Below are 17,204 nucleotides of genomic sequence, written 5' to 3'. Positions count from 1 at the left end.
AAAGCTGACTGCCGACTTTAAAAGACCACTGCCTCACAGTAACAATAGCTTATCACTTAGAGACGAAACCCAGGCACCATACATGAACAAAAACTAAATTCCAGAGCATATTTTAAGATTTGGCTATATGGGCTTTGTTCAAATGAGGGTGAGTTTGGAAGTGGTCCATGGGCGCCATATGGGCTAAAGGTAGAGAACACATTTCACTACATTGTACAAAACATGATTGTATGTGACCAATAAAGCTGCTTCTGCTTCTTCTTCTGCACTCATGCAACATTTCTTTTGATGGTCAGCCTTAGGCTTAATAGCTTCCCATTCCTTAAGCTCCCTTGGGAGAGCCAATCAGAGAGCACTGATGAAAGCTGCAACAAAAAGCCGGTGACCTTGTGTGCTTACATCACCATCATCATCAGCATGCAAGCTACAGAAGAATACCTTGAAGTTAACAGAACAGTGATGCCTTATATCAATCTAAGAACCCAGAGGGCAATTTGTCTCTCAACTGCGGTAACAACGGTGATGCAATAGGTATGTCAGCACCAATGAAGCACCCACAAAGAAATGACTCAACATCGCAGAACAGCCACCCAAGATTACAAGAAAGGTTACAGAGAGATCACAAACTTCTGTCATGCTAATTTGACCAGTTAGACATGTTGTAATAACAGTTACATCTCAAAAGGAGTTCTGGTTAATGAACCAGCATCCTGTAACGGCCTCAAGGCTCATGCTTTTCAAGAGTTTGCGGAATATGGCATACCTTTATGACACCTGTTTTCTGTCATAGTTCAAATTCAAAATAGATGAACAGTTAAAGGAATGCATGTTAAAACCTGTTCAAGCCAACTAGAATCATTCCAAAGACGGAGAAAAAAAGAAGTCAAGGAAATGTTTTTACACCATAATTTGTCATTTATGTGTGATGGGACGGGGGAATGGTGATCATCCGCTCTATTTAAAGACAATTTCGCATCCACCTGCTGACTGAAGCCCTTGTGGTTCACACAGATGTATAATACTACCTTTGCTCTTGCCCACTCTATAACACTCAGTGCTTCAAAGCTTGCCTAGAGGGGATAGGGGAACAATTTGGTTCTCTAAGGATGCTACAAATCCTACTTACTTACATGCTTGCTGGCTGCAGCTGTACTGGAATGTCACCCCAAGAGAAATGGTTTGGAAAGTTGTTGTCATGTGGGGAGAGGAGGATTTCTGTAATAGTTACCACTGTACAGTATATCACGCTCTTGCAATTAAGTATCTCTGTGATTCAGTCCTAGCTCCAGAGCTCTGAAGAGAACTGAAGATAGATTTTAAACATGCACCCATTGAAAGAGCCAACCTCTGACAGAAACGTAATGTTAAAACTAACTTTATGTTCGGGTGTCTGGCGGTCAAAAATGCAGAGGGCCTCTCTTTTGCACAAACCTGCAGGACTCATTTAATGGCAGTTTTGTGAGTTACCTGGCTTAGCTTCGGAACTGGACTTCAAATGCATCCCACATGTCTAGTGCCTCTTAATCATGACAAGGTGGACTTCATGAGAAAAACAGAAAGCACCCTGCCTAACACGAGGGGACTTCAAGGCCACGGCTAAGCAAGAACAACACCTATGGGTGAAACACTTGTATCCTGTGGACTTAGTTGTCCCATATCACAGTTTTAGTGCTTTTCTGTATGTGAGGCCAGCTAACACAGCGGCTATCTGTATTTTCGTTCTTTTTTCTTTTTTTTTCTCACTGTTTCAGCACGTTTCCCCTCTTTGTCTTTTGTTCCCACACTTTCTTTGGCCCCAAAAGGAAATAAAGGGGTCTCTGTCTCTAGCCGTTTCGTTTTTGCTCCAAGCAGCTGAGAGGGAGGCCGAAGATATCACAGGTCACATGGATCCCTGTGGTGGAGCTTTAATGACCAAGTGGGATGCAATTCCCTGTTATGGAGCTGGGGGTCAACAGTTTTGACTACACACATACGGTTAGGCAGATGGAGAACACAAACTGGAATACACACATGTCACTTGTTGGTACATGTAGAACCTCAGTGGCGTTCTCATGCGCCCATCTTTACCCTCCTTCCAAGCCAAACACGAGGCTGAAGGCTCTAAACCGGACAAAAATAAGCCTGGGTAAATAAACAAAGCAGGATGACATGGGTCAGGATGAGATTGGGAGAGATCAACAATGGAAAAAAATCTCTCATGAACCAGCAACATTATTACAGATCTTCAGTCCTTCCCTCCCTGTCTGCCCTCTGTGGTCGAGCTTCCCTCCACTATATCTCTGTCATTCATCCTGTTGACACAATTCACCAAAGCACACCGTTCCCTCCTCTTTCTATATTTTGCAGCACCCTTCAGCCTAAACAGTTTTTAGCATACGCACAAAAATGTGTTCACATTCACATTCTGCATTGTCAAGAGCTGCTTTAGGTCCTGTCACCCTCTGCAGTACACCGCAGCTCCCAAACAGGATGACTCTGTGGTGAAAGTCTTTTTTGACTTCCTTGGATTTTTTTTTGTGTTTATCATCCCATTGAGGCCTGAGGAGGTGAAATGAGACAGACAAATGGGATAAAAAACAAGAACACGCAAAGACAGGAATACTCTGTTGGTAACAAGAACAGAACCGGTGGACCACTAACTCAAAGTATTTTTGGGGTATTTCTGCAGGCCTACCCAGAAGTTAGCGTTGCCCTGGTTACTTCATTAAAAAGCTTATGGGATTTTGAATTGGATTTGGGATTATTGCATAAAATAAGCTCTGTGTCAAACACAAGTTTATGAAATTTAGACGCTTTGTTCAGCAAGATAATCTTCACAAATGAACACCACTTGTGTGATTTTTGAACCACAAATGCAATCGTCAGGAGTAAAAAGCTTCAACATGCTACACTGGCAGTGCTTCATCCCAACATACATGTAGGATGAAGGACATCAGCCCCTGTAGTAAGATGTTTGGCTGAGTACTTGGCATATAGCACTCTGCCACCCTTAAGCTTCTCTCTCGGCAATACTCAACCCAGAACTATCCACGCTGTTCTCCGTTCATACCATAGAATTACCACACAACCCAAGATTATGCCGATTTGGCCTGCTGAAAGGACTAATGAGGAGATATATGTTTACATTTAGAGCATTTAGCAGACACGTTTGTCCAATGAGACTGACAGTAATTCATACATACATTCATACACTGATGGTGGTGGCTGCCATGCGAGGTGCATGAGCAGGAGCAGTTTGGGGTTCAGTATTTGCCCAAGGACACTTTGACATGCACACCAGGGGAATCGAACCAGTGATTATTATCTTGAGATAACAAGATGATGGCTCTACCTCTGGACCAAAGCCGACTAGAAGAGTCTCCGTGTTTAGTGTGATGACATTTAATGTCCCTGACAACCTCTGTAATCCTGTTGAGCCATCTTTTAGAAACTGCCATTGTGGAGTACTTGCTGACATATTTTATGTCATAAACAAAACCTCAAAATCTGTTAAACTTGTGTTAACCACAGACCCAATCTCAGGCATTTAACAGTAATTCCATGCAAAAGTCCATGAGCTTCAAGACAAAGGAACTGGAAGCGCAAAAATGCTAATATAAATCTGGGCTTTAGTACTGTCTGCTTCTTGTTTTTAATCATAATGTGAAATGCCATAAAATTTAAAGCTAGTACAATTAGTGATACCGTATTACTAAAATCTGTGACTTCATGTGCTGCACCAGTTTGGAAGACAGTTCTCTAATGGTCTCTTCCTGTTGGATTCAAGACAGGTCAAACCCACTGGCCAATTAGTGCGGCTTATGCCCCTGATGGCGCACACACACACACACACACACACACACACACCGAACACACACACACACACACACCGAACACACACACACAAACACACACACACACATTCCCTGCGGACTGGCAAAGTCCCAACTTGGCTAACTTAGCTGTCATGCTTATGGTTTTAACTCTCATCAACATTGCTCACCCACTTGTTCATTCCCTTGCTCAGCCCACGCTCGTCACACGCACCCGCACACACAGCTTGAACTCAAAACATGCCAGCCTATCATGGCAATTACCCAAGCTGTCTGTGATAAAGAGGCGACTCCTTTAGTCAGGAAAGACAGCCATAGTCCCTGTAATGTTAAAACGATACATTTGGATCCTGTTATCTGGATGACTCACACCGACTACATTAGTATTTGGTGAAGGGTGAGGCCTACACTCAAGGCCACAAAAGTCTAACCAGTGATTACTTACTACTGATGTCACTCTGATCCCCCAAACTGCATTTCTGTGATGGTTTCCACCACCTACTGTTATGATTCAGCAGAGTGCTCACAGTAAACTGTTTGAATTAACAATGCGATACATAAACTTTTCTGGTTTTGCCTGATTCGTCAGTCTCACGGCTTTGGCACTGAAAAATGCTCAAAACCAATCTGTTGCTGACATGTTTCACAGCAATGAGTGACATATTCCTATAGGAAGTGACAGGAAGTCTGGAGGGTGAGGGGGATGTTGGGTCAGCTGCAATGTTGAGCTGCATGTTGGGAAAACATAGGTCTGTGGTGCGTTTTTTCAGCCATTACTCCATCATTCCATCTCCTCATCACTTCCTTTGTTTTGTTTCTATTAGATTACACTAAGAAAAAAAAAATCAAATATATGTACGATGGCCTTGAGGAAAAAGGCTCCAGTGAAGAAAGTTAAACAGTATCAGAGAGAGAAAAATGTGTTAGCACAGTGTTACCTCTGCTGTATCGCTGTCACTCTTTCATCTTGAATGTATTTTCCTGACTAAAAATAAAGAAGAGCTGGGGAGCGGGACTCTGACCGCAACTGTCCTGATGAAAGGCTTTCATGTTGGAGAAACATCAGCAGGGTCATGTTGCTCTTCCTCTCTTCTCTGGATCCTCCCCCTCTTCCGCTCTGTCTATCTGTACAGGACTGTACATCCTTCTCTTGTAAAGAGGGGCAGACAGTTCATGGCTGAGTCTCATGTAAAATGTTTTGGACATGTTCAGTGGATAAGGATACGAGACAAGGAGGAATCCTGATACACAGAGGGGAAGCAGGGATTGTAATTAGTGTGATACACATCTGAACAGTGCCAACACACACCATCTGTAGGATGGCTTATCAGGCAAACATTTTTCCAGTCAGCACTATGAACTAGACAGAATTCAAGTTTAAGTTTAGTTAAGAGTTGACATTTCAGTCAGAACCCTTGGCAGGACCTTAAAGGGATAGTTCGGGTTTTTTGAAGTGGGGTCATATAAAGTACATATCTATAGTCGATCTGTTCCCTACCGTAATCACGATCAGCGCAGCCTCAGTTTGGAGAAGTAGAGAGCTGCTCCAGCCCAGAGGCTCAGCTTTGTACTGCAGTGAACGGGGTCCAGCAAAAAAGCGAAATTAACCACCTAAAACAAGGCTCATGTAAAATGTTTTACATCAGTTCAAGTGTATGTTGTATAGGTAAAATTCACAACGCTTTACATCGCCGTCAGACCGCGCTTTCTTTTGGCACTACATTTTCTCAACCGCAGAACCCCCGTATCCCTACGCATGAGCGCTAATGCGGAAGGATACGGAGAGTTAAGTTTTGTTTTTATGGAAAGTAAACCTCTTGTCCAGCAGCTGGGCCTCGTGCTGTATTCCGCCGCTCGCAGATCACCTGTTGCCCAGTTACGCTAATGCGTAGGGATACGGAGGTTTTGTGGTTGAGAAAATGTAGTGCCAAAAGAAAGCGCGGTCTGACGGTGATGTAAGGCGGTGTGAATTTTACCTATACAACGTACACTTGAACTGTTATAGATTTTTTTAGGTGGGCCTTGTTTTAGGTGGTTAATTTCACTTTTTCACTCTGGACCCCATTCACTGCAGTACAAAACTGAGCGTCTGGGCTGGAGCGGCTCTCTACTTGCTGATCGGTGATTACGGTAGGAAACAGATTGACTATAGATATGTACTTTATATGTCCCCACTTCAAAAAACCCGAACTATCCCTTTAACAACAAGCAACTGCATTCATTAATCTGATACTGTTCACACTAGAAACTAGATCGGCTTGTGATGATGCTCTACCTTTTTCTTTTAAAGTATTTTTTTGGCCTTTCATGGCTTTATTGATAGTTTAGCTGAATATTGGACAGGAAACAGGGTGAGAGAGAGGGGGAGTGACACGCAGCAAAGGGACCCAGGCCGGGAGTCAAAACCCGGGTCCGCTGCAGTGAGGACAAAGCCTCTGTACATGGGACGCCCAATCTACCAACTGAGCTAAACGGCGCTACCTTTTTAATACTATATAGACCACATCTGTATGCTTTTACCTTATAAAATATAACCCCAATTTATATTGCATTAGCGATGTGGAACAGATTTCCACTTCACTCAAATTGTTTGAAGAATATGCTCAAAAGCTCATAACTTGGAGCTCCTTTTGAATCTGTTCCATCCAAATCACACCAAATTAACTGATTTAAATCGCACAAAGCAAATCAAAGCAAAGAGGTCACACTTGGTCTACTAAATAGTCAGCTCATCTCCACACACTTAGCCTACATGTCTCGACCCTTTCAGTCTATGTGTTAGCCAGCCTATTAGAGTCCAATATACAGTATCAGTCTTGTTCCTCCAGGCAGTCATTCAATGAAGCAGCCATATTAGCTGGGTCTGTGTCACTCAGTCTGTGAGCTGAACAGTCATAGAATGTTTCCCTGACCAGCGGAAATGCCTCTGCTTGCCTAATTAGACGGACAGGCCAGTCAACTTGTCACGGGCTGCATTTCACTAATTCGAATCTTTCCTCCTCCCACTGTTCCTCTACAACCCCCCCCATCTCTGTGTCTTTCCCTCCATCTATTTGCCCCCGTCACTCCCCCCCCCCCCACTTCCCCGGGGACTACATTTTCCACTTGGGATCAAAGATAATGAGGAACTGTTCTCTGAGAGAAGAACATGGCTGAAATAAAACTGTTTATGGCCTTCTGTTTGTGTGTTTGTGTGTGTGTGTGTGTGTGTGTGTGTGTGTGTGTGTGTGTGTTTGTGTGTGTGTATGAGGTGTGTGTGTGAATGAGCGTGTGACGGAGAGAGAGACAGAGAGAAAGAGAGTAGCAGCAAGTAGCAGTTTGCATCTGTCACTATATTGTATGATTTGAATGAAAATGCATAATTTCCCCTGAGAAACTTGTGTTCTTTACTTAGAGGCTATTTTTACAGAGGAGTACAGAGGACTGATAGAGAGTTTAGTCACAGGGTGCAACAAATAACCTGAAGCCCAGGGTGTTAAGCGTTGATGCTGCACACACGTTCAACAGAGCAGCGAAGATGATCTACTATATACAACCACGAAAGTATAAGGGTGGGCACCCAAGATCGGTGTCATTCATTCAGTTTCTGATCAATTGTGACGTATGATCACAACCTTCACTTCTGTTCCTGAGTTAACGCATTGAATAATGGCCAGAAAAGTGTTCTTGCAGAACATTACGTCTACGATCACACTGACAGATTTTGGCAGATTTTAGCAAATTGGATCCAAACCACATTTGGAGGTGGTCTGAAATGTGATTGAACGTGTCTTGACAGCGCGATTTTGGAGAACGAGATGATGGATGACCGTTTCTCAAGCTTTTGTGTTGGAAAGCCACGTCACTAGAATACAGAGTGGGGACCTTGAGCAGTGAGGGTAGAGGTACAGCTATGGCATCCTGCAAACATTCCATCTGGTTGCTGTTGAAGTGAAAAATGAAAATCACTAAGCAAGAATGAACTCTTACAATGACTACCGCTATAACTACCGTCTAACACTTTTTTGACGTACCGCTGATTAGGGCAAGCCAGGCATTCTCCTGTAGTACACAGCTTGGCTACAACGTCAGGGAGTGTTGAAATAGAAACTTTTAAAATGTCCCCTCATACACTGCTGCTTTAAGTCCCTAGTGACTGACACCTACGTCACTTCCACAGAAACCCATTCAGACAGAGTGCTGAGTTCTAGACACAAAGATACGATCTCAACAGTTATAAATAACTATAATTGCGCAGTGAGTCTTAAACAACTGCTTTGAGAAACAAATCTGACAGTGACCTTTGACACCACAAAATCTAATCAGTTTATCCTTGATTCCAAGTCCACAAGTCATTTGTTTACAAGACTGGGATGGACAGACAACTCGAAAGTATAAAGCCTTTGACCATGGATGTCACCAGTGCGAGGCAAATACATGAAATGAAGATCTACATAAACTACCTATAACCACCAATCATTCCCTCGGGGAGGGAAATTTCAAAATCACAGAGTGTTTTTCCGGAGAACTGGAGCTGACGCACTGATGGGATACTGGACTGCGTGGTAATCAGATGATTTGTCACCCAGTTTACGGCAAGGTCAGCCGGGTGGAGATGTAAACAGAAGCCTGGTGAGAAAAGGATGGTTTACACATGACTAACAAGACCTCCAGATGTGTGAGTGCAAGCAAACACACACCAACACAGTAAATATGCTCACAGAGGACGGTAGAGGTGCTTCATACACAAGGTTATATGTATAACTCCCAAATGTGAATGAAGGGAGGAAATACCTTGAACACGGGTAAAAACAGCTGGTTAGTCTCTACAGAGGTAAAGCTAAAGATAATCAGCTTGGCAGGCAGGCAGCTGGGATCTGTTATTTAGATCTATATATTGGCCATGTCTCTACTGTATTAAAGATGCGTGTGTTTTAAAATTCAAAGTATCCCAGATTAATGCCATCCTGCCTCAGATTTCCCCCGACAGCATATGTACAAGGTTAGATAACAGCTGAGATGGACTCAACAGCCAGACCCCAACGCCCTGCCTTATCTGACCTCTCCCTTCCTGGGCAGCAGCGATGGATATCGCCAACTAACAACCAGTCAACAACCACACATCAGACACTTACAGTAAATCACACAACATCCTGCCTTTCTGAAATCTATCTTAACGATAAATTAACTTCATCCAGCACTTCCGTAGAACAATGAGGAATCCATTTTTTTCATAATTTTTAAAGGTGATAACAATCTGATTTTATGATCATAATTGAAGTCTTTTAGTGGGTCAACAATTCTGGTGCAATTTAAAATATCTACTGTAAATTGGGAGAAGAAAGTAGGGATAGTAGGGATTTTCTCTTTGGCTGAGTTGGATTAGAAGATTGATACATACTCATGTTGGTAAGACAAATATGAAGCTACAGCTAACAGCTGGCTGACAGTAGCTTATCTTAAAACTGAAAGAAAGGGGGAACATCTCGCCTGGCTCTGTCAAAAGGAAACGAATACACCTATCAGCACCTCTAAAGTGCACCAATTTACATACTGTTTGATTTAATTCCTACAAAACTGGAGTGTAAAAACGACATGCACAGTTTTATCATTGGATAGAGTCAAGCTAGCTTTTTTCCCTGGCTTCAGTCTTAATGCTAAGCTAGGTTAACCAGCTGTAGCTTCATATTTAGCGTAGCGACATGGGAGTGGTATCAGTCGGCTAACCTCTGATGGAACATTGGGTGAGTGTATGAGCTTGACCACAAATCATGAATGTAACAAAAGTTTTAAAATCAGTTTGGGATTTCAGGACTTCTCGAGACCTGGATTACACCAGATGAGCTGTGAGGAGCTATTTTAGGGGGTTTTGTTGGTTATTTACATGGAAGCTTTAGAAATGTTTTGCAACTTCACCTGACTTTCAATTGACATGGGAGTTAGAAGACGATGACTGCTATTAATTTTTGGGTGAACTTTTCCTTTAAGGTTAAAAAAAAAAACAAAAAAAACAAATAAGAATATCTATCTCCCTTTATACCAAACATATTCCTCCAATAATAATGTGTCCAGGAGCGAACCAACCTGTAAACTCCATGCATGGATAAAAGACAACCCGTATCACAAGTTCTACTGAAAAAACAGATTTTATTTGTCTATTACGTGTGCAGCTTGAAAGCCATCCTTTCATGTCTGAACTCATCCTCGGGTCTCTCCTCTCCTCAGATAAAAGACAAGAGGATGGAGCCATGCTTGAGGAATGAGGCTTGTCTTTGCCACATGCCTTCGCCCTTGGCTTTCTCTCTCTTGCTCCTGCTGCCTGCCAAGGCTCCCTGCCTCAGCCTCTACCCCCTCTTCATCACTTTTGCCATGGCTGGCATTCTCCCCCTCTGCATCCCTCTGTCTATTCATTATACCACCCCTCCATCAATGAGCCTTTCACAGAGGCTGCAGAGCCAGGCTTGAGCAGCTCCTTCTGAGGAATGCAACCGAGCTGCCTTCATATTAGCCGAGATCTCGAGACATCTGCCCTCATACAGCCACTGTTATGTGTCTTTTCACACCCTGCTGGCATAACAATCTACTGAACATCTCAGAGAAGTAAGTCCAGTGCAGTCACATTGATTTTTATGGAGGAGGATGGCTAACTCCCAGGGGCCTGATCCATGAAGCAAGATTAGCAGGTCAGCATCTGGGCTTAACCTTGAATTAGTGGGGTCGTGGTGGAGGCTGGTGATGACTGCACATTTAGCCTGCTCCAGTCATGTTCACACTGCCGACTTGAAATAGTTAATTTTTAATACAACTAACAATTGTTTTCATTACTGATAAATGTGTTGATTGTTTACATGATTTGTCAATTAATCGCATAGTCTAAAAAGCGTCTAGAATTAAAAAAATGTTCATCGCAATTACCCAGAGCCCAAAGCGACATTATGAATTGCTTTATTGTCCAATTAGCGGTCCATAATTAAGAAGATTTATATTTCTGTGTTGATGAAAGGAGGGTAGCTTATGCACACTTGCTCCATGCAACAGGAGTTTAATAAAGACAGTGTTTCCATGCCACTTGGATCTTCATCAGGTCAGATGTTTTATAGTTCTCACAGTTATTCAGTTCTTCTTAAGAGGAACCCACAAGTGTTTCTTTCCCACAGCGACCACTTCTGCAGTCTACTTAAAGTGTTCACAGTTTCCTTTACCACATTTGTCATTTGAGTGTTTTGGCCTCATTTTCATGAGACGTCCGTCAGGTCATTGACTTGATGAGTCCATGTGAATAAATTTCTTTTGGTGGAGTATGAAAGTAACTTCCTTCCAAAAATAATAAAATATTTTTATAGAATTTCCAGAAAATTTATATCCGTTTCCATCCATGGCTGTTATGAAAGAATTAGGACTTGAGCGCATCGAAACCAAACACTTGGTGGCATAAAATCTCCAGTGCGGTTCCATTAATCCAATGCAGGGTATAACCAGATACATATACAGATTGTATTATATATGTCAGTAAATGAAAAACAATGTAGAAAACGCTTCATTTATCAATTAAAGTAGTCTCCCCATGGCTCCAAATAGATCTAATGTAGAATCTTGATTGACAAATGAGCCAAATGTGTCATGATTTACTTGTTCAGTTTCTATTGCACTTTGTTTTATTTTGTTTATACATCAACTTTACTAACTCAGCCAAGCTTAAAAAACTACTTTGCAATATTTAAACATTTCTTCTTATCTGGAGTTAACCCCCATTTTTTTAATGAACACATAAAATGCACATAACACAAAAACAAACCTTTATGTTGGATGGAGACCCACATGGAAATCAGGTATACTGTATTGTCCTGCGCCAGTGGACCACAGCACATTTGATACTGCCCATAACTGTATCACAACACATTTTCTTTTTTTTTTCTTTTGAAAATCAGAAAAGGCAGGTGTGAGCTGGATCCTTACCTTGGCCTCGCACTTCCTGTGGGTGGCTGTCTTGCATACTAAGAAGAAGAGTAAAGAAGGAGAGAAGTAAGAAGTCAAGAAAGCAAAATGAGTTTTGTTGTAGCTGCACTGTCCAGTAATTCATATTAACAAACACAAACAATTGCTTAAGTCTACAAATGAAGTAATGAGGTCATTATTATTACATTACCATGTCCATCTCACTTAGTGACCAAACTACAACACCAGTGAAAACACTTGTTCAAGATCAACACTTACCTCTGCAGAAGGAGCCCACGTTGTCGACGTTCTGACGACACACACTGCACTGCCGCTTCTTCTTGAAGGTCTTTTCCTTGAAGACGTGGGGCTCTCCCTTCCCCCCCTGCACACACACAAGAAAAACACACACGGACACGGGAAAACGTGATTCACAATCAGTTAGCAACCTGATACAAAACCAGAAGTGGCGGTGTGATCCGTGGAGCTGTCTACTCTCAAAAACACCTTGTTTGAATCATTTTTTGACCTTCACCCAAGAGTTAGATTTGGCAGATGTTGTCTCTCCACACACACTTCCATCGAACTGGATGGAAACAAAGATACTGGACTTTCCCAAATCGTGTCACAGAAAGATCAAGGTAACTGCTTGTGCTTGTTAGTGGACAGTAACAATGACAGGAGCTCAGAACTGTCAGCTTTAAACTGTGTGTGTTACAGACCATGGTGCATATTTGTGTGTGTGTGTGTGTGTGTGTGTGTGTGCGTGTGTGTGTGTGCGTGTGCGTGTGTGTGAATGTACATTTATGCTCCACTCCCTTTGTCTCTTGAACTTCTGTTCTGGTTGTGTAACTGTCTTCCAGTAATAATCCTTGCGGTTTCTACCCAAACCCCACTATAATCCTGGGTATGTGCATGTGTGTGCATGCATGTGTCGGTCTGAATCTGTGCGTAAAAGGTTTGGGAATTAGAAAAAAAGAGCATAAGTGATGGTCTAATTCTTGAGAATTTCATTCTCATGTCACAATGTGTGTGTGTGTGTGTGTGTGTGTGTGTGTGGTATCCCTCCCCACCCAGTGCCTCTTTGTTTCCCAACATGGGATCAGATCCGCAGATGACTGGGCCTGACGTGACTCTGTGGAGGCTTTGAACATGAGAACTGTTAACAACCTCGGGCTAAGTATGTGGCTTGCTAAGCATGTTTTCATGCATGGATACATAACAGGGGGGAGGAGAGTGGGTATGGGGCCGAGGGGCTGTATGTGAACAAACAAACAGTATGTGAGACGTCATGCTAACATGTACGTCTTCTGGAAACTGGGAGGAATTCAGTCAAAAGTGTTGGTTTTTAGGGAGAAAGTGTTTCTCTCGTCACTCATCTCAGAGCAAATACATGCACAAACAAACCATCATCGTGACAAAACAGCTGTATGTAAGAGAGCGGTCACACTGTTAAGGCCAATCAGTGTCCACGTATCCACAGCTTTAGATAATTAACCTGATACATACACATAAAGGGGTTTTTGTTTCCTCTCTGTGTGCTTTTCCTCCTTGGTAACAAAGAAAATGGGTCTGTTTGCACACTTTTTCCATTATACTGCTGCTCTGACTCTGTTCTAGAGACTGGACACTGTTTGGACAGCTGCCTGCCTGGCATCACCCTCTGCCAGCAGTGTTCAGCGGCTGCTGGCCTGCCTCAGTACAAGTGTACTATGACCGCAGCACATTGGATGGTGGAGGTGGACCGGGTGGGTGGCTCAGGGGCTGGCGGTGGGCTGTTATGTAATGATGATGTGGTCATGGGATTGATGTCCCTCTCTAAAACTGCACAGTCATAACTTTTGGAAATTGTATATTTCTTATGGTGGGATTTTCATTAATTTCTATTTGACTCAGTATGACTTGGCTTATTCTTCTTTCTACTTTTCTCACAGTAATGAACCAAAATCCACAAAAACTTCATTAAAGTTTCATGTTATCTTATCTTATCTTGATCCTGTGTTCATGAATCCCTGACTTGGCTCTCTTTCCTAACTCAGAGTCCACCCTTTCCTGTACCCTAAACATAACAAAGCCTCCTTCACCTTCTAACAACATAATAAGAAGTATCAATTGTCGTACCGCTAGACTGCTGAGTAGCTACTTTCCTTTCTAACTCATCCTCTGTGTCGTAAAATGACGATTAAATGAACCTTGAATCTCTTGGTCAAGTTTTATAGAGGAGCCACAGAAAGCATTCTTACAGGAAACACTATATGGTTTGTGGCCAGCCCAGGGCAGGAAGTCTCTACAGTGGTTGATTACAAGTGCCAAGAAAACTATTGGTACCATCTAAAGGGCATCAATGATATCAGTGATGTGAGATGTCTGTACAGAGCCAGCCCAGCCAGTCTGTTCTCCCTGTTGTTTGACAAACGATACAGAAGTAGCCGCTGCCGCACCACCAGACTATGGAGCAGCATCATTTCTCAGGCTGTGAGAGTCCTCAACTCAACACCTGCCATGAATAGTTTGTCTTTCTGACTTGATAATTATTCATTTATTAGTCTGTAGAGTTTGGATTGTCTTTTGTTTGTAGCTTTTTTTTTACCAAAAATTCCATTATAAGAGCTTGTGTTATATTCCAAAAGTTGATTAAAATAATCGGGAATCTTGAATGACCAATTTAACCACATCATGTATGCCTTGCTCATTAGCCCTACCATCCTACTGACCAGGCATATCAGATACAGACTTTGAGTGTTTATTTACAGATTAAGTCTATTGTTTGCCCTCATTTTCACTTGTGCAATAATCTTGGGTATGTGTGTGAATAAGCATGAATGGGTCTACACACGGGGCCCACGATGAGTTTAAAAAAGCAACCAGTGACTGTCAGCTTAACCACAGTGGCGATGTGGGCTGAGAGATAAACACATGTAGGAGAGGTTGGCAGCATTCTTTCTGTGTCAGACACAATCAAGACCACTATATAGTGCAACAACATGCAATCATGGTCAGACAGGGATACACTGCTGCTTGTGGATGCTGTGTAAGGTCTCATATGGATTGACCCAAGCTTCAACACAATGGTTCATGTGAGGGGACCGGATGATGTAGGTGAAACCACATTAAATCTGATGCAACTGACAACAACTATTGCGTTGTGCTGCTTCTGCATTGAGGTTAAGACATTGACCATGCACCACAATGTCCCCGGTTTGCATCACCCACATCGACCTTTCTCCCCTAACTTCCTGACACCTTTCACTTACTAAAGGCATAAATGCTTAAATGTTACATATCTACTTTATAATCAATTCTGTTTTCTGTGCCAAAGGCAAGGTGATATGTTAGCCAATTGATTTTTCCAAAAGGCTGCAGGTTCGATGTTTGAAACAACCATGTCCAGAGAAAGAGTGCTTTTTTAACAAATACAGTATCTAAACTAGAATGGCAGTCGGTCAAGCTCATAGCCACCCACATACTGATTCATACATAATGATTTTTTGCTAAATATCCATGCATTATAACCTGAGAAATTGTAATCTCAAATTAGGCTACCTAGGCTACCTGTGAGTCTGAACTTTTCCGGTGGAAGAATCTTTTCTTTTACCCTTTTGTTGCAACATAGGTAAAAAAAAACAAAACAAAACATCAATAGCTTGAGTTCAGTGTTTTAACTTATGGTAAGAAAGAACAAACAAAAGCCGAGCACAGACCAATTCTTTGCTCAGCAGCAAAGAGGCTGTGTCAGGCAGGAACTCATGTATCATCAGCTTTGGGCTGGCCAATATTTTATGCTACACAATATATATCTAAATTAGGGCTGTCAAAGTTAGCGCTTTAATAACGCGTTAACGCAACATCCTCTTAATGCCATTACATTTTTTAATGCGTGATTAACACTCGGTATTAAAAAAAGAAAAGAAACGCGCATTGTATGATTTATGGCCGTCGATGGCACCTGTAGTCTTGATCCAGAGGGTGGCAGAAGAATAAGAAAGGGAATCAGAAGAAGAAGAAGCAGGGTTGGAGGTTCTGGAAAAACACAGTGAACTGAAAAGCGAAAGCGAAAGGAAACGGAGAAAGGACTTATGAACAGCAAATACACTTTCAAAACACTGCCAGATGGTTCGGTCGATAGGGACAAAAGTTATCTGCACGTACTGTTGATTCATTTGCAAGCCAAACACATGGCAGATGCAGAGAGCCCACCCCTCGCCAAAAGCAGACATCACCATGTTTTGATCCCAATTAGGGGATATTTTTTGAGCCTTTTATTTTCCTGCATGATTTGAAGTGTTGAATAAACATTTTCATAAAGCAAGCATATTTGCTTAACCCTAACCCTTTCTTATGTTGTTAAAAGTATTTAGAACATGAAAAAAATACATTAAGGTACATTTAGAACAGAACAAAAATGTGCCAAAAAAATTGAAATTAATTTGCGATTTATCGTGAGTTAACTATGGACAATATGTGATTAATCGCGATTAAAAAAAATTAATCGTTTGACAGCCCTAATTTAAATATTTTGAAATCTCCTCAAAAGCACAAGCAAGGACTGGGCAACACAATCAAAGATACTTTTTTATCAAATACCTTGATATAAACATTGCGACAATATTGTAGGATTAATACTGGTACAATAACAAAATATTGACACAATGAGATTTTTTTTTACAAATAATCTTAAGTGATGCTGATACTAAGTGGGTAAAGGCGTTTATTAGAACAATCTCATATGATCAGATGATTCCATCACTTTACTGTAAAACCAGCTTTAAATCAGGAAATCACTTATCACCATATGGAATTATATGATGACATATAGTCTCATGTTCCCAGCCCTAGATCAGCTTAATTGAGTAAAGCGTACCATGCAAACCAAATCTTCTTAAACTCTGTGCTCAACTTGGGAGTCCAGCAGAGGAAACCACAGGGAAGGAGGTTACAAATTCGAGGAGGCTTACAACAGAGTCTGAGTGCATAAGCACTAAAAACAACCTGGGATGCTGAGGCCAGTCCTTATGATGGTAATTACAATGCAGAAAACATCTTCCTCTGGTAAATGATGTGTTATTCAGTATTTAGTGCACTCTGAACTAATAAAGAAGTTGTTACTGGTAGGATCATATCTGCTGCCTGGAACTATAAGGGCTGAAAAAATAGATGAGAATGAAATAGTTAAAATGAAAATTAAAAATCTATTTAGCAAGAAATTAATCAATGTATTCCCTCAAACTATAGATGCACATCCCCACAACCATACAGGTTAAACTAACTGGATCTATGTGCCATCACTGGCGAACAGTGATGGATAAACCCTTAGAAGCAGATCATCTGAGCTACAGAGCCTCTGCCGGCTGGGACCTGCCTACATTTCCACAGAAGTGACACAAGTTATAAAAAGCTACCTGAGATGTCAGGAAGAAAAACTCAACCCACACAAACACTCACTCACGTGCAGACTTGTATCCCTGCAGACAGCCAGTG

At 41.9% G+C, this 17,204-nt stretch overlaps 1 protein-coding gene across 1 annotated transcript in view; it reads right to left on the bottom strand.

The window, feature by feature from the left end:
• tns2a (tensin 2a) overlaps positions 1-17,204 on the bottom strand; it is a 64,321-nt gene that overhangs the window by 31,624 nt on the left and 15,493 nt on the right. Inside the window, exons 2-3 of the mRNA XM_030423634.1 lie at positions 12,006-12,111; positions 11,748-11,785 (exon numbers count right to left, since the gene is read on the bottom strand). Of these exons, the coding sequence (XP_030279494.1) occupies positions 11,748-11,785; positions 12,006-12,111 (144 nt within the window). The remainder of the gene's footprint in view (positions 1-11,747; positions 11,786-12,005; positions 12,112-17,204) is intronic.

Source organism: Sparus aurata, chromosome 7 (assembly GCF_900880675.1).
Source record: "Sparus aurata chromosome 7, fSpaAur1.1, whole genome shotgun sequence".
In the NCBI taxonomy this organism is placed as follows: domain Eukaryota; kingdom Metazoa; phylum Chordata; class Actinopteri; order Spariformes; family Sparidae; genus Sparus; species Sparus aurata.
Note: the sequence above shows the minus strand (reverse complement) of the source record. Positions and strands in the feature narration are given on the sequence as shown.